Source organism: Poecilia reticulata, chromosome 7, assembly GCF_904066995.2.
Source record: "Poecilia reticulata chromosome 7, P_reticulata-male-v2, whole genome shotgun sequence".
Classification (NCBI taxonomy): Eukaryota; Metazoa; Chordata; class Actinopteri; order Cyprinodontiformes; family Poeciliidae; genus Poecilia; species Poecilia reticulata.
Window position 1 is genome coordinate 30,491,761 of NC_088836.1, and position 21,161 is coordinate 30,512,921.

General features: G+C 40.0%; 1 protein-coding gene across 3 annotated transcripts in view; it reads left to right on the plus strand.

The window, feature by feature from the left end:
* lima1a (LIM domain and actin binding 1a) overlaps positions 1 to 18,962 on the plus strand; it is a 31,547-nt gene extending 12,585 nt beyond the window's left edge. For 2 of the 3 annotated variants that reach the window (XM_008414624.3, XM_008414625.3), the window contains exons 4-11: positions 3,719 to 4,090; positions 12,567 to 12,630; positions 13,825 to 13,898; positions 15,111 to 15,176; positions 15,761 to 15,812; positions 15,928 to 15,989; positions 16,081 to 16,214; positions 17,407 to 18,962. In XM_008414624.3, coding sequence (XP_008412846.2) covers positions 3,719 to 4,090; positions 12,567 to 12,630; positions 13,825 to 13,898; positions 15,111 to 15,176; positions 15,761 to 15,812; positions 15,928 to 15,989; positions 16,081 to 16,214; positions 17,407 to 18,253 — 1,671 coding nt within the window. In that variant the 3' untranslated portion in view covers positions 18,254 to 18,962. Of the gene's footprint in view, positions 1 to 578; positions 745 to 3,718; positions 4,091 to 12,566; positions 12,631 to 13,824; positions 13,899 to 15,110; positions 15,177 to 15,760; positions 15,813 to 15,927; positions 15,990 to 16,080; positions 16,215 to 17,406 lie in introns of those variants that run through there. The other variant, XM_081609295.1, reaches the window with a different exon arrangement.
* Positions 18,963 to 21,161: the final 2,199 nt, after the last annotated feature.

Below are 21,161 nucleotides of genomic sequence, written 5' to 3' on the forward strand. Positions count from 1 at the left end.
TGCGTTTAAGTTTACGTTTGTTTTCTGGCATTTCTTCCGTCCGAATCCATTGTGTTTAAATTAAATAATTTCCAAAGGAGGATTATCAAACATCCAGGTTCAGGATCTTTGCTGTTCTTGGAGTTTTTCTGCTGTTTTTGTTTCCCTCCCTCCAGGTTTCCAGCGTTACCTTTTCCTCATTTCCTGGACTTTTTTTTTTCCCCTCTCTGACTGTCTCTGTTTCTGATTTTCTCCCCACCGCCTGCCTTCACCTCCCCCGCGCTTCAGTTTCCTTCTTCCCTGCGTGTTGTAGGGGGTGGGCGAGTTGCTTCACGCTGCTTCATTCTGATCATTTCTCAAGCCTTTCACATCTGGGGCGGCTTGTGGCGTTTTCCTCCCACAGACACGGCGTTTTACACGACCGCGCGTCGGCAACCGGACAGCCGGGGCGTCTGCATCACTCGCAGGTTTTTACATCTCTGCTTTCCATCGATTAGAAAGTTTTTCTCCTTTCCTTTTTTTTCTTAATAAGTCTTGCAGCTGCAAAATCATGCTGAGCAGCTCAGCTTTTTTTTTTTTTCTTATTTGACTTTTTAGTTTGTGGTTTCTGTTTCCTCTTCATGTCTTTTCCTCCTCTGCACACTTTCTTTTTCGCAAACCGACTAAAGTTTGAGCTGCTTTTAGAGAATCAGGTGGTGAAAGTCCAACGCTGATGAACATTATTGATCGAGCTGAACCCCGACGCCTGGATTTCTGTCTACAAAGGTTTGGGTTGATAATGAGTCATGATGGATCGTTTTGTTTGTTTAGCTGGCAGAGAAAAATGAGCCTCTCTGCTCCGTTTGAGTGTGTGCGCATCTGAAAGTTGTCTTTTTAATGCTGCACAGCTGTAATTTGAAGCTGATATGAAGATGATATCTGGTTTTGTTGATCTAAAAGATGCTGCAGCGTCATCTATTCTCCACATCTGCAGGCAGAACGTCTTTGTGCGACATACTGAGAGGAAACAATGCAGACTATTAGCTCAGTTAGTTGCAGAGTAAAACTATTTTAACGTTGCTTTTCTGCATGGTCATTACACACGGCTGCAGCTTTTAATGGCGTCCAGATGAGCAGGGGAATTAAAAAGGCCAATAAAAGAAAGCGGGAGCATGTTGGGGATGTTTAATTCTCGCTCATGTTGCAACACAACCTTCAATGAGTTCTCAGTCGGGGTTTTATGGGACCAGACCAACACCAAGTGGTGCAGACGTGTGAGGTGGAAGTCTAATTATGCATGGTTTCTCCAGCAATCCGGCGCAACAAATTGCGCATTTTTTAATCTCGATTTCGATCCAGCTGTTCTGAGGAAATGGTGGAGGATGGGAAGAGTTTGATACAGCTGCAAACCAAAACCGAGTGCACCAGTCACCGAAGCAGTCCCGTCTGTCCCGTCTGAGCTGTGGACCTCTGCAGCTCCTCCAATCTGTTGCCATGGCAACTATTGGTCATGAACGCCACACATTTGGTGTTTTTTATAAAAAGAGCAAAGGAGAACCTTAACCCCTCCTATTGTAAAACATGGCGGTGGCAGCATCATGATGTTTGGATCAGGGCTGAAACGATCGGATTCATTAGTGACTTTATTGAAATGATCATAAACAAACTTGGTAATGGATTAATTGTTAATTGGAGAATACAGACAAAAAAAAGCTATTTACTGAAAAATCAGGATAGTCAGAGCATGTACAAAAAAATTAACATTTTGCATTTAAGAAATAAAATATTTGTAAATGTTCTTAAACTCCTCAAGTAGCATTTTAGCTTCACTTTGTTCAAAATCTGTTAATTCCCCTATTAAGCACCTTTTGCTGTCTGATTATTTAATCCAAAAAACGATAAACCGATCATAAATGCACTGTATTGATGAGTTGAGCAGAAGAAAGGGATGAAATTTTCATGTAAAAGTATTTTATTTTATTTTTTTGTGCAAATGCAACAAAAATAACGCCATGTTTCGATTTAGGCATTTTTTTAAATGTATAAATAAGGAACTGAATTTTGTTTCTAAATGCATGATAAATTCAAGTTTACTTTTAATTTTTCTAAAATCTAGAAATGATATTTGGAGCTGCATCTAAATGCATTTCTAATAGTCTAAAATAAGCCTAAGTGGTTAAATGTGCCATTTTCCCAATTAGAATAATTGATTAGTAAGGTAATCTTTAGCTGCGGCTCTAGTTTGGATGTTTCTCTCCAGCAGATGAGCTGGTTGGAAACATGGACGGAGCTAAATATTGACTCCTTCCAGCAGGACGACAGCCAGAGCTACTATGATGGCCTTAGTTTAGGTTCATGTCAGGTTTATAAATGAACTTTCAGCCTCTTTGCTGTGATGATCTCACCGGGTTCTGGTAAAACGTGTGTCGACACGGTGGAGATCGGACAGAGATGCAGATTCTGGTGAAACATTCTTGGATGATGGAGTTTGAGGGCGAGTTGCAGCTGGTCTCAGGCATTTTGTTCCTGATTTGTTTTAGTTGATGGGAAACTTTGATGGAAAGTTGTTCTTTTGCACTTTTCCATTAAACTAATATTGATCTGGTTTTTTAAAAAATGACCCTCTAGTTGGATTAGGTTTGATTCTCCAAGAGTTTGACCTAATTCACGTTTTTCTGCTGATTCACTTCAGAGTTGGATGATACGACTTGAAAAGGTTTTGTTTTTAAATCCATATTACATCAGATTTTAATTGTTTTGGGGTTTTTATTTCTTTCCAAAAAGCTTACAAATGACACTTTTCCAAAAGTGTTTTTATTTCAATCATCACTTCTGTTAATAAGACCAGAATATTGCAAGAATATAATCATATTAACAAATAAAGTTGCATTTTTACCAGAACAACATATCTAAAAGTTATTTTAATAAGAATTCAAGATCTTGTGTTGCCCCTTTTCTTCTAAATAAACAATTCTTTGCGCAATTGTTTCAAAATCCTGATAATACTTTGATGTTGATGTGTTTCTATTAATAATCATTGTTTGTAAAACTAATAACTGCACAAAATGCTCAACATTCCCAATTTTTAGCTGATTTTTTTTGAGTTCTCATGAAATTACTACTTTATTCTCTGAATATTACAACTTTATTCTTGTAAAAACTAAAAATCTTGGCTTGACCTGCTTCAAAAACAAACAAAAAAATCAATTTAATCTCTTGTTTCTACAACCTGAAAGTTTGTTAGCAGAATTAGGATTAAGTTTTTGTTTCAGAAATGATTTGGTGTACCGTCGCTGCAAAAACGCAAAATCTTAATTATATTTTGTCTACTTTCTGGTGCAAATATCTTGGCTTTGTTTTATTCCAAGTGTACTAACTTACAACCAACTTTTCAGCAAAGATGCAGCGACTCAATTTGAGTAAATGCTTCCTTAAACTTGTTGAAAATGTGCCGCTTCTGCTGGCAGATTATTTCATTTTTAGAGATATTTTCCCGTCTTCCAAGTGAAATAATCTGCCAATAAAACTAGAACTTTTTCATCAACATCATTTACTTGAATTAAGCCGCTAAATCTTTGCTGAAAGTTACTTGTCAGTTAGTTTTGCCTTATTTTACGTCTACCAAGATATTTGCATCAGAAACTAGACAAAATAACTTGGTGATATTTTGTGTTTTTGAGGTCTTGGAGTTAAATGGTTAAATCAGATGATGCATAACAAGGTGATCTGGTTGAAGTGGATGTTTTGTCGCTCTCTGCAGGTTGTGGAGCTTCTTCCATCCTCTCTGTCTGGTGGAAATCTGAGTGTTTTAAAGAAACGTTGGGAGCAGCAGCAGCCGTCCGCGTCCCGGAGCCCCTCATCGCCGCTCGCCAAACCCACGTCCCGTTTCCAGACCCAAACGAAGGTCCTGAGAGCTGCAGGATCGTCTCTGGAGGTTCACCCCGAGCACAGAACCGACCCGTTGACGGAGGTGGCCGAAGACCCGATGGAGATGGAGGCGAAGCCCGGCAGAGACCTGGAGGTGGAGGAGGAGGAGGCCGCAGCAGCAGCTGAGACGCCCGTCATCGAGAAGCCCAGCGTTCCCATCAACAGTCTGAAGATGATGTTTGAGGGAGGAGACGCCCCCGACAAGGCGAGTCACTTTCCCTCAAAAGTGAATCTGAGTGCGCAGTGAGGCTGACGTGAGCACGTACATCCAAAAGGTGACCTTTTATGGTCAAAACATTTTAATGTCATTATTTTGTACAAAATTATTCTTGGATAATCAGATTTTAATCTGGTCCATTTATATTTACACTTGTATAGTGGCGTGCAACTATACAACAGTATGCGTTTGAAAAGCGTAAGTAGAGTCTGCTGCACAACCAACAAGAATGCAGCAAGTGGTTTCTAGATAGTAAGTCAACAACATGCTTGTCTTTTCCATCAGCCATTGTACAGAGCAGACGGCAGGAAAACCAGCTGACCAAACGTGCTGGATTTGTGACATAGCATTCAGAAGGTTTTTGAAATGGCTCCCCCCCCCCCCCCCCCCCCCCCCCCGCCAACATAAAAACCATTAACTGTTTTATTTAAGTATTTGGACTGTTTCTAGAAGCAGTGGAGACCAAAATGGAAGCTCAAGAAAGAAATGTGGTTAAGCATACGAATGTTTGTTTTATTTATTTGAATTTCACACACTTTTCTTGAGTGACTATGTAACATATAAAATATTTTAGTTTTATGTTTAAATTTAAGAGAGATCCATCCATCCATCCATTTTCTTACACCCTGGTCCCTTAGTGGGGTCGGGAGGGTTGCTGGTGCCTCTCCAGCTCCGGGCGAGAGGCGGGGTCACCTGGACAGGTCGCCAGTCTGTCGCAGGGCAACACAGAGACACACAGGACACACAACCATGCACACACACACTCACACCTAGGGGCAATTTGGAGAGGCCAATTAACCTGACAGTCATGTTTTTGGACTGTGGGAGGAAACCGGAGTACCTGGAGAAAACCCCCCATGCACAGGGAGAACATGGAGACTCCATGCAGAAAGATCCCCGGCCGGGAATCGAACCCAGAACCTTCTTGCTGCAAGGCAACAGCTCTACCAACTGCACCACTGTGCAGCCCAATTTGAGAGAGGCCCAGTTAAAACAGTTCAGGTCCCACACGCTTTAAAAACAAATGCTGCACCACTGATTCAACCCAAAACGGATCAAAACTTTATTCTTGTCAGAGCAACATGTTACAGACGATGTAATGACGTAAAGCGTCATCCGGCTTTCAAACCGGATGTAGAAGAGTCGACAGGAAGCGATTTTAAAAAGTGAGTCGAGAGGCCAACGTTTCACGTTTTCCTGAAGCTAAAAATACAGTTTAACTTATAGAAGCATTGCTACTTTTTTGTCAGAGGTCTACTGTTTCCGGTGCGTTCATGCTTTCGGTCACATGGTGCAGACTCGCTGCATGCCCCTCTGCTTGAACACACACACCCTGACCCGTCTGACAGCCAGTATCTCAGGCCGACTCCTGCTTCACGCTCCCTCAGGCCGCTAATTGTTGATTGTTGAGCATAAAAAAGGAGGAATTTACCATCCGGTCATGTGTTTTCTTCAAGGCATTGCAAAATGTTATTGCATTAGATGTGAAAACGTGGTGCAACGCTGGTGGTTTGTCTAACTTCTGCAGCCGGTCGGCGGTCGCTCAAATACAGTCTTGATTAACTAATCAGATAAACGATACATGATCTTTAATTTATATGCTAAGTCTTTCCTGGACGTTTTCCTTTAGCTAATTTGTCTTTTAGGTGTATTATAGCTGCAGGTCACACGGTTTTCTGAACTGGAAAGTCTGCAAAGTTTTAGTTAATGTTTCAGTTTATTGCTAATCCAACTTGGTTTGAGATATTTGTGGTTTTTTTCCCCCTCTAAACCTTAATTTGTTGAAACCTTTTCTTTCACCTGTCAGCTGTGAGCATTTCCACTGCAGGGTCCAAAGTCAGGCTGATTCAGTAGATGGCAGAAGGTTTGGAAACTGATTTTTTCCTTCCAGGCAACAGCAGAATGTGACTAAAATACAGGGAGTTAGGCCAGGTTAGCCTTAATGTCCAGTTGTTTTATAGCAGTTATGGTTTAAAAAGAAAGTACTGTCCCTCCAGACTGTAGAAACGTGACACTGGAATGTTTTCTAAATCATTTTCAGTGTTTTTTGTTAGAAAATAAAAAGCTACGGCTACAGAAATGACTTTAACCCTCGACTCCAACACAATGGTTAGTCTTTATATCTTGGGTAGAGTCACTCCAAACCAGTGGTAGGACCTGTTGGTTGCGCTAACACTAAAGAACTAAACGTAAAGCGCTATACGCTAGAAACATTGTACTTAGCTAAAGCGCTAGCACCCACCATGTATCGATAGCTTGTGTTTCGTCCTCAAACATGTCAAACTTACTACTGCATGCGTTTCAGGAAGTGATTCTTTGGAACAGGTACCTTTCACTCGTGATTTCAGTTTCATAGTGTGTATTGCTAACTGTCAATTTTGCAAGCAGCACAATAGTAGATTTTAATCTGGAAACTGAACAGTCTTCACCCTCTTCAAAATAAAAGCATGAATCTAAACCTCTTGAATAATTAAGTCAATAACAAAAACATTTTATCAAGTTAAAAGCAGTCAGGTAAATTGTCACTTTAGAATTGGAGCAACAAATAAAACCTTTCAGTTTTAATTGGAAAAAACTTTACAAGTTTTGGCCCCAATGGATTAGAGTATATGCAGATGATACTTTAGTCTGGCCATAATTTTCTCTTCTGTCTCCTGTTTTTACTCTCCACATCCCACCAAACTCCTGTGAAGGTTTCTGAAACATTAGCTGGGAACACGCTGCGGGGTCTGGGAGGCTTTCTGTCTCTTTTGGACTCCATGATCCAGATCAGCGTGTGCGATCCACACAATGGCCTCCACTGTATGACCGAACCCCTCTGCCGCTTTGTTGAGCTTCAGAGGGTGGATGATGTAATGCTGCAGGCTCATGACTGCAGACAGCTGATCTGTTGCCTCTTCAGACCATCTTCCTCCCCCTCCAAAGGCCAGAAAAGCCCCTCCTCCTCCTCCTGCTCTTCATCATCAATCACCCCAGAGCTTCTCTCCCTCCTCGTCACTCTAACCCCTGTTTTTCCTCCGGCCGTCCCTCCCTTCTGGTGCTGCTTTTGGTAGCACCGGAAACTCTTCTTTTCCATCTGGTCTTGTTGAATCAACCCATCGGATAGATATGAGAGCATAGTGGGGCTTGGAAGTAATACTTGAATTAGGAGAATAAAGTTGTAATATTGTGAGGAAAGTCAAATATTGCAAGAAAAAAGCTGGCAAATTAAGTTGTGTTATGAGAAAAGTCATGTTATTGGAATAAAATTGTGTAAAAATAATACAGATGTGATGAGAGTTGTTGCCATATTACTAACGTAGTCGTGTAATGTTACAGAAATGGTTATATTGCAAGAGTAGTCATAAGATTGTGGGAAACTAAACACGGAAAGTCGTAATATTACTGAAGTGGTGCGATAATACGAGAAACTCGATATGAAAATATTTTAATACAAGTCAATTTAATTCTCTTTGGTATCAATAAAATGTTTTTTTTAGAAGAATATAATGAAAATAGTTGTAATATTGCGACTTTTCTCAGTAACAGCAGAACCAGTCGTAATACAAGAATAAAGTTGTACAAACATTAGTATAAAGAATTGGTTGTTTTATGACGACTCCTACATGAAATACATTTGAAAAGATTAAAATGTGGCACATAGTGAAGTTATTTTATTGGATTTCTGCATTAATCTGAACACATTAGTCTATCAAATTATCACCAAACTATTGGCAGCAGGATTTTGAAGCCACTGCACAAAAAATAGTTTTGAAAGAATCACGTCCGTTCTTGGTAGCTAAGATTTTATTTTCTAGTAATTTTATAACTTTCTTCTGGTCACATCGTTTATTCAGCTAATAATACAACTTTTATTCTGGTAATTTAAAACGAGCATCTTAATTTGGCTCCTGTCAAACCAGGCTGCAGAATAAGTTTGTTTGGTTTATTTTAATATTTCCAGTTCTGTGAAGTCGTCTTCACCATGTTCCAGTTTAATTCCAGTTCCTCTGATTTTAGTTCGGGTTTCCCAGCAGTTTAAATCCTCCCAGTGGAAATTGTGCAACTTGGCCTCAAGCAAACTGAACACGCTGGAACAACGAAGCTCGGCGTTGAGAAGCGCAACTTCTCTGCAAAGATTAAACGTTTTTCGGGATTTTGAGTCTCCGACGACCTACAAGGAGGGAAAACCACAAAAAAGGCTTTGCTGAAGAAGCTTGTTGATGTCTAAGTATATAAAAAGAAAAAGTTGAGTGGAAGGAAAAAGTGTGGTAGGAAAAGATAACCGCAGCCTTGAGAGGATTGTTCTGCAAAATCCATTCAGGAAGTTGAGACTAATGGTTGTTTAGTTGTTTTGTTACCATAGTTGCAGCTTCTGAGTTGTTTTATTTTATGTCCAGAGGATGGATCTAACAGTGTTTTGTTTTATAACTCTGTTTTAAGCATCTCTGTTTCCCCCTGACCCGTCTGCTTTGTTTTGTTTTCATGACGCTCTCTGTTCGCCAACAAACCTCAGAAAAACAGCTGGGATTAACCAGAACATAAACTGCAGACTAATTAGACTTCTGAAGGAATCAGAACGGAGGAGGATGAATAAAAACACATGGAAGTGCCGTTTGATTTTTATTCTTAAAAGCTAAAATCTATCATTTTTCCTTCCAAGTTGTCATTTTGTTTTGATTTATAATATAAAATCCAAAAAGTACAAACTTCTGTACTTTTTCTAAGGTGAGAGGAAACATTTTAAAAACTATTTACCTGTTTAAAACAAAAAAAGCAACAAATCCTTTTTATATGTTGGATTGTCAGATTCATCTTTTACCAAAACGTGGCTGCTTTATTAAAAATATTGTCTAATTTGTACATTGCTGAAGAGATGAAAGCCTTAAATGTGTTCTCAATTTGACATTTTTGGCATGAAAGACAAAGTTGGAACATCCCAATATTTTTAAATAAAATAATTTTGGTAAGATTTTGTTTTTGCAGCAAGTGAAAGTAGAACTTTTTCATCAATATTCAACACTTATCGACTAAAATGAGCTAATTTCTTGTTGAAAAGTTAAGTTTTGGCCACATTTTAAGTGTGCTCAGATATTTAGCACTAGAAGCTACATTGAGGTTTTGTGTTTTTGCAGTGCGTTTGGTTAAATCAACTCAGTTTGATCCTGGATTTTACAGCTAAGATCTTGTAATCATTTTTGGAGCATTTGGCTTGTTTGGATCCAGACTCTTCGTCTGCTCTCATCTTCCTCCTCTTATCTAAGCATCCCTCTCTCGCCCCTCTCTCTCCGCATGGAGTCGGCAGACGCTCTGAAATTAATTGAGCCTCCTCCCTCCCTCACAGACCCCGTCTCCTCCCCTCCATTACTCCGAGTCGCACCCCGTACCAGCTGCTCCTCCTGTCCCCTCCCCAGTCTGATTCCCTCTAAAGCCGGTTTCATTTTAATAGCACCTCCTCAGCCACTCCCTCCTTTTGAACACCTGCTCCCCCGTCGCCTCTTCCTCCCGGTCCGACGCAGACCCGAACCCACGTCTCCATCAGAGCCTCAGCGACCCGCTTCCTCCTTGCCGCTTTACCTCCTGCTCTGTCTGCGCTGAAGGTAGCTATTGTTTCTCTCTCGGGTTCATGATTTCCTTTCTGTAAAGTTCCTCTGTTGGACTTTATCAATTGGGTTTTTAATCTGGGAGCATTGCTGCGTCTGCAGACTGAACTGTCCTCTTTGTTGTGGTTCGGCTCGGAGTAAACTGTGTGTTTATGGGAGGCGGGGAGCGGTCCGTCCATCCGTCTGTCTGTCTGTAGCGGAGCTTTAATGGGGTTCGGATTAGCATCGGATCCTTTGTCTGGCCGGTGCTGCTTGTTTACACTGACACCCCCCCGTGTGTTTATGCATGCAAACCATCATCAGACCCCCGCTGTCGGCCCAACAGAGCTCCACCCGGGCCTCTGGAGTGGGTCCATTGTTCTGGTGTCGTCTTCAGTTCAATACCTGCTTTAGATCTGTTGTTCTTCAGTCATTTTAAATACACAGCCAAAGAAAACAACGGCTTACTGGGCCATTGTAGGTTGAAAGAGTCAATTTCCACCAAAAAACAAAGACATTTTCTACAAAGAAAACGAGGAAATCTGAGCTCCAAAAGACGGCAGTTTTCTAGAAAACAACTATTTTTTTGGGGAAAAAACAAAACGTATGAATTTCAAAATTTAAAAACATTTTTTAAGAGATTAATTTTAGAAATTTTATGGGGGGGAAAAAACTTGGAAATTTCCGAGTTTCAAAAGTAAAATCTTTGAGAATTGTTGACTTTTGAAACGGTTACAATAATGCAATACAATAATCTCAGAAACCTTCTAGAAAAAGCATTAAAATTTGACCTCCAAAAGGCAATAATTGCCTAGAAAAAATCTGATTAATCTGAAACATTTTCTAGAAGAAAAACTTGGAAATTTTCAAAAGTTGAAATCTTTGAAAATTCACCTTTGAAACAGAAATATCGATTAATCTCAGAAATCTATTTTTAAAAAACCAATGAATATCTGAACCCAAAATGGATAATTTGCTATATAAAACCTAAAATTTTCTTTTTCTTTTTTTTTCTTGATTTCTAAAATTAATCTCTGAATTTGAGATTCTCGTCTTTTATAGAAAATTTCTGAGAATCAAAATATTTGACTTTTTCCCATCTCTCATGTTGTTGTATTTGATGCAGCTGACACAAAATGTTAAATTTAATTTTTTTTGTTTTGTTAGGAGAAAAATAAAAAATATTCTTTCTGTATTGTAGAAAAACGGTCGGTTCTTTTGAGACGAGAAAACACATTTTTAAGAAAATGGCCGCTAATCAATTGCTCGTTAATCAACCGATGAGATCAATCCACTGTAGATTAACTCATAACTTTCTTCCCTTCCTGCTGAAGGTTTTATAAGAACACAGTGTTTATAAAGATGCGACTCTGAAGCCCTTCGTGTTGTTGGTCAACATTCGAAACCCGGCTGATTCTTCCCTGCTGACCTTTTGACCCGACCTCATCAACCTGACAATCAGTCGGACCGACGGCGTCCTGAAACCGAAGCCGTTTGTACTTTTTTCACTGTCGAAGTTTTACTGCTGAAGACGAGCAACATGCTGCTCTGCTCCAGACAAGTTGACGCTCATCTGACTTTGATTATGCAAGACGTACTTTCACCTCCAGCTCATCCATTCCTTCCAGCCTGACACGCCGCGGCCTGCAGACGCCCTCAGCGAGCCGCTCAGGTGTGCAAACCAGAGGCTGGAATGGAGATCAGACGCACAACGTTGGCTCCAGAGGTCAGGGGTCAATCCTCCCGAGCGAGTGTCGGACATGTGATGTTTGCAGACGGAGGATGAGACGCCGGTTTGCTCTGTTGTGTAATCTGAGCTGCAGCGTTGGAGGGAGGCCAGCATGAGCACCTCAGAGTGCTTTAGCCTCACCACATTCACCGTTTCCGTTTTATTAGCAGACCGCTGCATGCTCAGCTCAGCTCAGCTCAGCTCAGCTCTGCTCGTTGGGCGCATGCCTCAGAGACGTGCCGGTTTTTTCCATTAAGTTACACAATAAAAGCGTTTTAATTCATGCGAATCGAAGTCGGAGCGCTGGGGGAAACAAAGAGAATATGCTGTGAAACTGAGCGCATGTATGTAAGCAAATGATCATTTGTGGTGTTTAAGTCTGACCACAAATTTGCTGCAAAACCAAAATCTTACCAAGTATTTTTAGTCTAGTTTCTGGTGCAAATATCTTATTACACTTGAAATAAGACAAAAGTAACTTACAAGCAACTTTTCTGAAAAAAATAAGAGTTTGTTTTAAATCAAAAATTGCTTAATATTGATGAAAAGCACTAGATATAAATGAAATAATCTGCTAGTGGACCAAGACATTTTCCCCACTTAATTGATTCTTCAATATTGATGAAAATGTTCTAGACTTGAACTAGCTTTTATTTCTTGGTGAAAAGTAACTTTTAAGTTTTGGCTTATTTTATGTGCACTAATATTTGCTCTCGACAACAAACCAAAACGATTTTCCTTCTGCAGTGCATTGAGCGAATGTTTGAGACTTAAACCCTCCACAAATGATTGTTTGCTGAAATGTATGCATGCGCTCACGTCAGTCTCACTGCAACTGATTTGCAGTGAAGTTTGGGGTTGAACTAAAATAAAAAATGGTTTAATTTAGGTTATTTGGGTCCATCTCTGGCACAGATGGGGCGTCTGTGTCTCTGAGCTCTTAAGGGGATTAAAGCGGCTTGGTTTGAACTGGACCGGCAAACACTTGACCTCACCTTTGTTGTTCTCGGCTCAACTTTTGCGTTTTTTTTCCTGAATCAATCCGCCTGGAAGGGCAGACGGAGCCACTTCCCGTCCCTTTGCTCAACTGACTGAAACATGTGAGCGTCAAACGGCTGCCGCCGCCGCTGCCGCTCCACCCGCCGTCTAACACGATCCTGTTTTGTTGTTTCAGGGATCCAAAGAGCAGGCAAGTCGAGGAAACGCCAGCGCCTCCAACATGGACCAGCTGCTAGGAGGTACATGGATAATCGTTTTTAATCATCATTATAGTTGGAAATTAGACTTAAGAATTACATTTACCTGTGCTTTTTTTAAGAAAATCCCAGTAAAAGTAAAAGCTGGAGAACTGGAGCAGAGCTTCAGATCTTTGAATGAGCTTCATGGTCCTTAAAATGGCTTTTTAAATTTGTTTTTTATTTATGCTCCTGTAAAATGAATCTTTTCACCTCCATTACTCTTTTCGCTTTGCTGCACTCACAAGTAGAGCTGAAACTGCTCTAAATATCTTTGTGCTTTTTTTTTTTAAGCAAATGACATTAATATTTTGGGCCTGCATTCTCCATTTAATGATTAATCGATTACTAAATTAGTTGATTTTCAATAACAGATTAATCACGACCAGCGAGGCTGAGACGGTTCTGAATATCTTGGTTTTTTTCCAGCAAATCTTTTTAGGCCCGTTTATTCCAGTCGACAATTAATTCAGTTAATTAGAGTCAACAATTAATCCAGCTAATCGATTAATCGTGAACTGGAGTATGCAGATCTAAAATGAGGCCATTTGCTGAAAAAACAACTTTTTAGAACATATTCAGCTCTACTGGCCGTGATGAAGCTGTTATTGAAATAATCAACTAATTTAAAATTGGCTAACTATTTTGATGATCGATTAATCACGACTAATCCGATTAATCGCTCCAGACCCAGTTTCTGTTGAACTCTTTCCAGGACATTTTTATGTGCCTGCAACGATCCAGTGAAGTTCTGAACTCTGTAGAACTTTTTGGGAAATCTGTGCTCTCCTCACTTCCTTTGGATGGATTACATCCTTCCCAAAATTCAGAAGGGGGGTCAGAGGTGACAAATGTTGCGTTGTTATCAGCAGATTGCTTAAAAGTGGGCAGGAAACGGCCCAAAATCCTGCTTTCCCCTGCAACTGCTGACCTTGTGTTCCTGTTGGTGCTGCACTCGGTCTGCACTGGGAGGAAAAACAATATCATAACCTTGTTTTTATCTTGAGCAACATTCCTGACAGGATCTGAACCGGGGGTGGGAGGGGGGAGCAGATAATGTAGAGCTGAATATGTGATGTTTTCCATGCTTGAAAGGGAGAAGCTGGAATGTTTTACTGGTTTAAGTGGATAAAACTGGACATGTCCAAGTGGTCTTAATCTGTTGGACTTTAATGTTTTATTCTTGTGCTTCCCCAGATGGAAGTCTTGCTGAATCCACTCCTCTCCGGGACAGGATGGCCCTCTACAAAGCTGCCATCTCCAAACAGGATGTGAGTTTGCGTATTTATCCTGCTGGTGCCTCCAAAAACTACTGACATGTTGAGGAGAAACGTTTAATAATAATAAACAATAGTATAAAACTGATTGGGGATTAAGTGATAATTATAAGGGATTAAATGATTCACACATTCCTGGTGGTAAAATGCTACTTATTAGTGTATTGTGAGAAATTATTCTGAATATTATATCAAACCAGTCCTGAATTATTACTACTAAAGCTTTGTGACAATTGTTCCAATATGTTCAGCATGTAAAACAAATTATTTGAATTAACTAAACAGAAGCAAGTTTTTTATTTATTTTGTTTGGCAATTACTGGCTGGAAGGTTAGCCACCAGCTAGCTGAGCTAAGGGGGAGTTAGCTATGGGCTAACTGAGGTGAGGGAAAGTTGGCCTGAGCTAGCTGTGTTGATGGGGAGTTAGCCATGAGTTACCTAGGCTAATGGGGAGTTAGCCACCAGCTAGCTGAGCTGAGGGGGAAGCTAGCTGAGCTGAGGGGGAGTTAGCCACCAGCTAGCTGAGCTGAGGGGGAGTTAGCCACCAGCTACCTGAGCTAAGGGGGAGTTAGCCACCAGCTAGCTGAGCTGAGGGGGAGTTAGCCACCAGCTAGCTGAGCTGAGGGGGAGTTAGCCATGAGCTAAGGGGGAGTTAGCCACAAGCTAGCTGAATTGACGGGGAGTTAGCTATGAGCTAGCTGAGCTAAGGAGGAGTTAGCCATGAGCTAGCTGAGCTGATTGGGAAGTTAGCTGACCTGAGGGGGAGTTAGCCATGAGCTAGCTGAGCTGATTGGGAAGTTAGCTCAGTCTTTTCATTCTGATTTTAAAAAATGTTCAAAAACGTTTGCCTAACAATCTTAAAAAAACTCATTGAATGCAGTCGCATTTTGAGTCATTTGTAGCTGAAAGAACTGAGGTTAAGTAGAAAACAAGATTTTTGCCGTTGTTTTACATCTTAGACACAGTGTACATGAAGAGATGTAGAAACTGTGATTAAAAACTTTACAAAAGTGACCCAAAGGGACCATGAGTTTTTACCCCATGTAACCTCTTAGTCACACACATAGTTTTCAGAAAACGTCATGTTCTTTATGATATTTTTTTTTATTAATAAAGCTAAACTCTAGATCACAGCAGTGTGAGAAATGGATGTTTCATGTGGAGTATTTGTTATCTGAACCTCCTCTCACCTTGTTTTCCTCTCAGAGCGATCACCTGGACGGGTTCGGTGGGAAACAGAAGGAGAACGTCCCTCCATGTTCTCTGGAAATGGTGAGATTTCAATCTTTCCTTCACGCTTTAGCTTCTCGCTACACTGCAAAAACATAAAATCTTGCCAAGTATTTTTGTGTAGTTTCTAGTGCGAATATCTTCATACGTTTTAAAATAAAGCAAAACTAACTTACAAGAAACTTTCCAGCAAGCAGTATAGGCTTTTTATAAATAATTACTTAACACATTTTTCCAATGTTACATATTAAGTGAAACAATCTGCCAACAGAACAAGTACTTTTTCATAAATTTTAATTACTTAAAACAAACTCCCACATATTGCTGAAGTTACTTCAATCAATCTTTTTTGTTTGTGTATCACGTCAGCAGTGAGGCAGTTCAAAGTCCTTTACATCTTAAAAACACAAAATCAACAATTGAAACATTAATTTTTTTCAAGTGCTGTCATTTAAACATCAAAATGTTAGTTTTCAAAAGTTTGCTTTGTCTTATTTTAAGTGTACTAAGATGTACTTGGTAAGATTTTATGTTTTTGCAGTGCAGCTCCACTGTCAGTGGATGTTTTCTTCGTTAAAGTCGCTTGTCTGAACAAGTCGTTGTGATATTTATATTTTATTTTTTAGAGTCCTGACTCTGAGCCAAACGGCAGGAGAGTCTTTACCCCAGAAAGCAACGGTAATCCCCCTTCTTTGTTTTGAAACTGTTGCGAAATCTTAAACCCTCTGAGTGAAAATGACGCCCCCGGTGGTCATTTTGACATATCTCATTGGTAAACTGCGTTTCCCCTCAGGCTCTGGTCCAGGGACTCCGTGCTCCGGTCACAAAGACTCTCCTCACTCAAAGCCCCCCAAGGTGAGTCCAACTCGGGGAACGTCAGGCACATAAAACCAACGTGAAGGAATCAAATCAAAATGGCCACCGACTGGATGTTTTCTGTGCGCAGAGCTTCCACCTGCCTGTGAGGGAGACCTGCGTGTCGTGTCAGAAGACGGTTTATCCTCTGGAGAGGCTGGTGGCCAACAAGGACGTGTACCACAGCTCCTGCTTCCGCTGTTCGCACTGCAACACCAAGCTGAGGTGAGGACTGATGGATGAGGAGGGTTTCTGTAACTCTACGACACAGTTAAGGGTGTTATAATCTGGGAAACTCGGATTTAAAAGAAACGGCCACATTCGGACCTACAGGTAGGGTAAAACTACACCTGATGTACTTGGTTCAACATGTTGCATTTTCACTGTCAAAGCTGTTCCCCTCCTTGCCTGTGGGGGCGCTGCACCAAGGATCACTGAAGGAAATGACGCAAAAACGTAGATATTGAGGGCAACCTCCTCCTTCAAATTAAAAATTGGAGTGGCTCAAAATCTGAGGTGTCGTCTCACAAACGTTCAGCTTCTTGAGCAGATTATTATTTTTTTGTTTATTCTAGAAAATTTGAGATCTCAATTTCCGAACTTTTTTTTTTTTTTTTTTTTAATTTCTATTTTTTTTTCTACAGAATTACAGAGTTTTGAAAATTTGCCAGATTAATCTCAGAAATTTCCAAATTGCTTAATCTCACAAATTTTAGACATTTGGAGCTCAGAAATTTCCTTTTTTTTCCGTCAAATTTTTGGGATTAACTTCTAATTTTTCTTGCCAATTTGCAACCTATCAAACTCAAATGTTCTTTTTTTGTTCTAGAAAAGTTCTGAGACAAATCTCCGAATTTGAGGGGGTTTTTTCTAGAACATTTTTAACTAATCAAACTCAGATTTTCTTGTTCCAAACAAGGAAATTTTAGTTTAAGAAGTAAAATTTCTTAGAAATAACAGTTTGAGATTAATCCTAAAATTAAAAAAAATAAATAAATTCTGAACTCCAAAAGTTGAACATTTGCAGATAAAAACGCAGAAATTTTGAGATTCAGCTTAGACATTTTCTAGAAAAAAGGGACATTTCTGAGTCTGAAAGGTTGAACATTTTAAAGAGAAGCACTCAAATTGAGATTAATCCCAAAAATTTGAGGAAAAAAATTTCTGAATTTCAAATGTTGAAAATTGGCAAGAGAAAAGCCCAGAAATTTTGAGGTTAACTTCAGAAATTTACAAGTTTTTCCAAATTTTCACACTCTGAAATTTTCCAGAAAAAACGAGATGATTTCAAAATTTGGACATTTTTCTCATTTTCTAAATTTACAGTAGCCCTATTACGCTGCATAGGTTTTGCATTCTGGTACGAGTCGGTGAAATATCTTAAATATTTATTTTCTTTAATTTTCTTTTCTGCCAGTTTGGCGAACTACGCCTCTCTGCACAGCAACATCTACTGCAAGCCTCACTTCTCCCAGCTGTTCAAGGCCAAAGGAAACTACGACGAGGGCTTCGGCCACCGGCCGCACAAGGAGCTGTGGGAGGGCAAAGGCGAGGCGGACGAGGCCGCCGACCAGCCCAGCCCAGGGACCAAGCCGACGGCGCAGAGCCCGCCGTCGGACCAGTCCAGCCCCAGCGTGGAAGACTCCCCGCTGGCCAAGGTTCTGGTTCTGACCGCCACCATGGAGGCTTTGGGTCAGGCGACGCCCGAGAAGACGGACAAACCCGCGGAAACGCGCCGCCTCAAGATCTCCTGGCCTCCCAAAACGGAGCCAGAGGAGGCGCCGGGCCGCAGCGAGGCCGTCGCCGACACCGCCGCCTTGAAGCCAATCAAAGCAAAATGGCCGCCGGAGGAGGAGGAAAAAGAGGAAGAGGAGAATAGAGGTTCTCCTTCGCTGCTGCAGAGCTCCTCCCTGAAGGAGCGCAGCGCTGCGTTCTCACATGGCGACCGCAGCCGGAGTCCCGCCGCCGCTGAGGATAGTCCTGAAGACAGCTGCGTGGACGTCCAGAGCAGCTCCGGCGAGGAGATGAAGAGCGACGCGGTGGAGGAGGAAGAGGAGCCACAGAAAATGGAGGAGGAGGTGACGGCCGTCTCCTCCCCTGAAGAGGAGGTGGAGGCCAGCCGGTCGTCTCAGGACGTGGGATTCTGGGACAGCGACGAAGTCGAGGAGAAAGGGGAGGAAGAGGAGGCGCTGAGTGTGGAGGAGATGATCAAGAGGAACAGATACTACGGCGAGGAGGAGGAGGATGAAGAGGAGGACGTATAAAGTGATATCTTCTTCTTCTTCTACTCGTCATGTGCCTCGCTGAACAGTCTGAACCACTTCCATCTGAGAAAAACTTCTCATTTTAAAACATTTCTTCAAATCTGGTGAATAATTTTAAAATTTTTGGGACGATTTGTTTCTATTTTCTTAAAATGTTCAGTAATTTGCTTGAAGTGCACTGCAAAAACGAAATATTACCAAGTGTTTTTGGCCTTGTTTCAAATGCTAATGGCTCGGTATACTTGAAATAAAACTCAGTAACTTTTCAGCAAGAAAGAGGAACTTATTTTAAGTCGATCATTCCTAAAATGATAGCAGATTTTACTTTTTAAATTTTTTTTACACGTTATAAGAGGAGCTTCATCAACATTAAGGAATTATTTACTTAAAACAACCTCATATCTTCCTTAAAAGTTACCTTTATGTTAGTTTTTATGTCAAATATACCGGCATATTTTTTCCTTAGAAATTGGACCAAAAACGCTTTAAAGATTTTAAGTTTTTGCAGTGCGTCAGCTCTTATTGTGGCAGGTTGGTCGGCTTCTCAGACTCAGCTTTCTGAATTAGACTTCATCTTTTGTCACTTTGAATCTTTTTGTTTCAATTTTTAAAGATTTATAACTGGATGTAACAATGATGGTTTGTTTTTTTTAAAGCCGGGGGAGAAAATCTCCAACTGTTGCTGTTTAAATAAATTGTTATATACAAAGTCTTTGTGTCCGAGTTCTGATTAAAACATCAACACTTTTTCACAAATTGCAACTTTAATTTGGCTGAACTGGAGTATTTTGGACAGTTCTGCTCATGAATGCTTAACATTTTTTTCTCTGTAGATAAAAGGTGGCAGGCTCTGTGACTCTGAAGATGAGAATATATTTTTATTTTTGGAAAACAAAAACAAATTATCGTGTAACTTTTTAAATAAACCTCTGGACGGGTTTTAATTCTTTACCGGCATGTTGGAAATGCCACTCGTTCAGCGCCCTCTGGTGTACAAACCATGCAGTTACAGATGCAGAAGTTTATTTTATTCTTATTCAATTAAATGTTAAATATAAAGCCAGTTTTTCTAAAACAAATTTTAATACAATGATTGTGATGGGAAGAACTGCTGAGTTCACAGAAAGTATGTTTTCTCTAAAAGAAGCTGTTTTAATAGAAAGTATGGTGGAAGGAAAAAAGTACACAAGCAGCCTTGGTTGTCTTGGAAGAGATTCCTGAAAATCCAAAGTTCAGTTTTTCAGGAACTTAGAATATAGATTCAGTTAAAGCAAGTCGAGGTCTGTGGGCCAAATCTGGCCCACCATAAGTTTTTATGTGGCCCTCTTGGCTAAATATCTTTAAATACTTTGAAGATGGAAAAACAAAATATACATTGAACTTTGGGAACTGTGATTTTTGATTCTTTACTGACTACATGTGAAGTGTAAAAATATTAAACATTTTATTTTAATATTTTTAAACACTATATTCAGCCGATTATTTTTTATAAATATTAAATGTACATTTCTAATGAGAAATGTTTAATTAAAAAAAAATCAAATATTTATTTTAACAATGAAATCAGCCATTTTTATTGGTATTCTGTCAAATTACATCAGTGTAATAACACTGATTAATAGTTTTAATATTTTCTGCTACAATTGGCTGTTTGAAAAATATTTTTGCTCTAGATATGATCTGAAATAAAACGAGTTTGACACTCTTGTTATAACATGTTCATAGAAAGTTAAGTGGAAGGAAAAATTCATTAAATAATTTAGAAGTTCACAGCAGGCAAAATGAGGCTCCAGCATCCAGACGAATCTTTTTAAAGCGTTTCCTTCATGAAGCTCCTGTAATTCTCAAGATGGCCGCCCTCGGCGTGATGACATCACTAAACGATGGAAACACAAGGAATGAGTTGGTGGAAAAATCTCTAAAAATCTTCAAAAACTTCAATTAAAGTCAGTTTATCGCCCAACTTTATACAGAAGTAATATTTGCTCTTACTTTTAATAATGCTGTCGTCCCAACCAATCAGAAGCAGGATCAATAATGATAAAAAAGCTGTTCATATTTGTCCTTCCTAAATGATTTCTGGCAGTGCTTCATGTTCTCCTTTAATACCTTCTCTGCTCAGATTCTTTCCAGTCTTTTTCACAGCACAGTTCTGTGTTACAGTTATTTTATGTTAAAAATAAATTCTGACAATTTCTCAGCTGAGAAGAATTAAAAAACGGAGTAAAGTCCTAATAAGCAAAGCGGTTTTTCAAACAAATATAAAGAATGGCAGCTATATCTTAGCTGACCACTAGATGTCAGTAGTTGCAACAAATTGATGGTTTAATTCTGAAAGCATCAAATTTAGATGAATAAAATCTGAGGTCAGTGCAGGTCAGAGTTACAGTTATATGAATATTTGGTTTGGTCCATATTGTAGAAAAACTTCACAAATATGCAGTGAAAATAGGAAAATAATATTTTAAAGGTTCAAAGAACTGACCAAAGTCATTCCACATGTTAACCGGTGCATTTTTAACCAGTGTTGTTCATAAAATATATTAAGAAAAGTAAAAAAAATTTAGGTGCAAAATCATTATATGATTTATAATTTATTGAGCTGTATTTGTTTATGGACAGAACTTCAATAAATCCTCTGCATCATCATCATCATCATCATACAGCTTTAATTAGTCCATTTTCTTGCACCCTTGTCCCTCAGTGGGGTCGGGAGGGTTGCTGGTGCCTCTCCAGCTGGCGTTTCGGGTGAGGTTCACCCTGGACAGGTCGCCAGTCTGTCGCAGGGCAACACAGAGACAAACAGGACACACAACCATGCACACACACACACACACACACACCTAGGGGCAATTTAGAGAGGCCAATTAACCTGACAGTCATGTTTTTGGACTGTGGGAGGAAACCG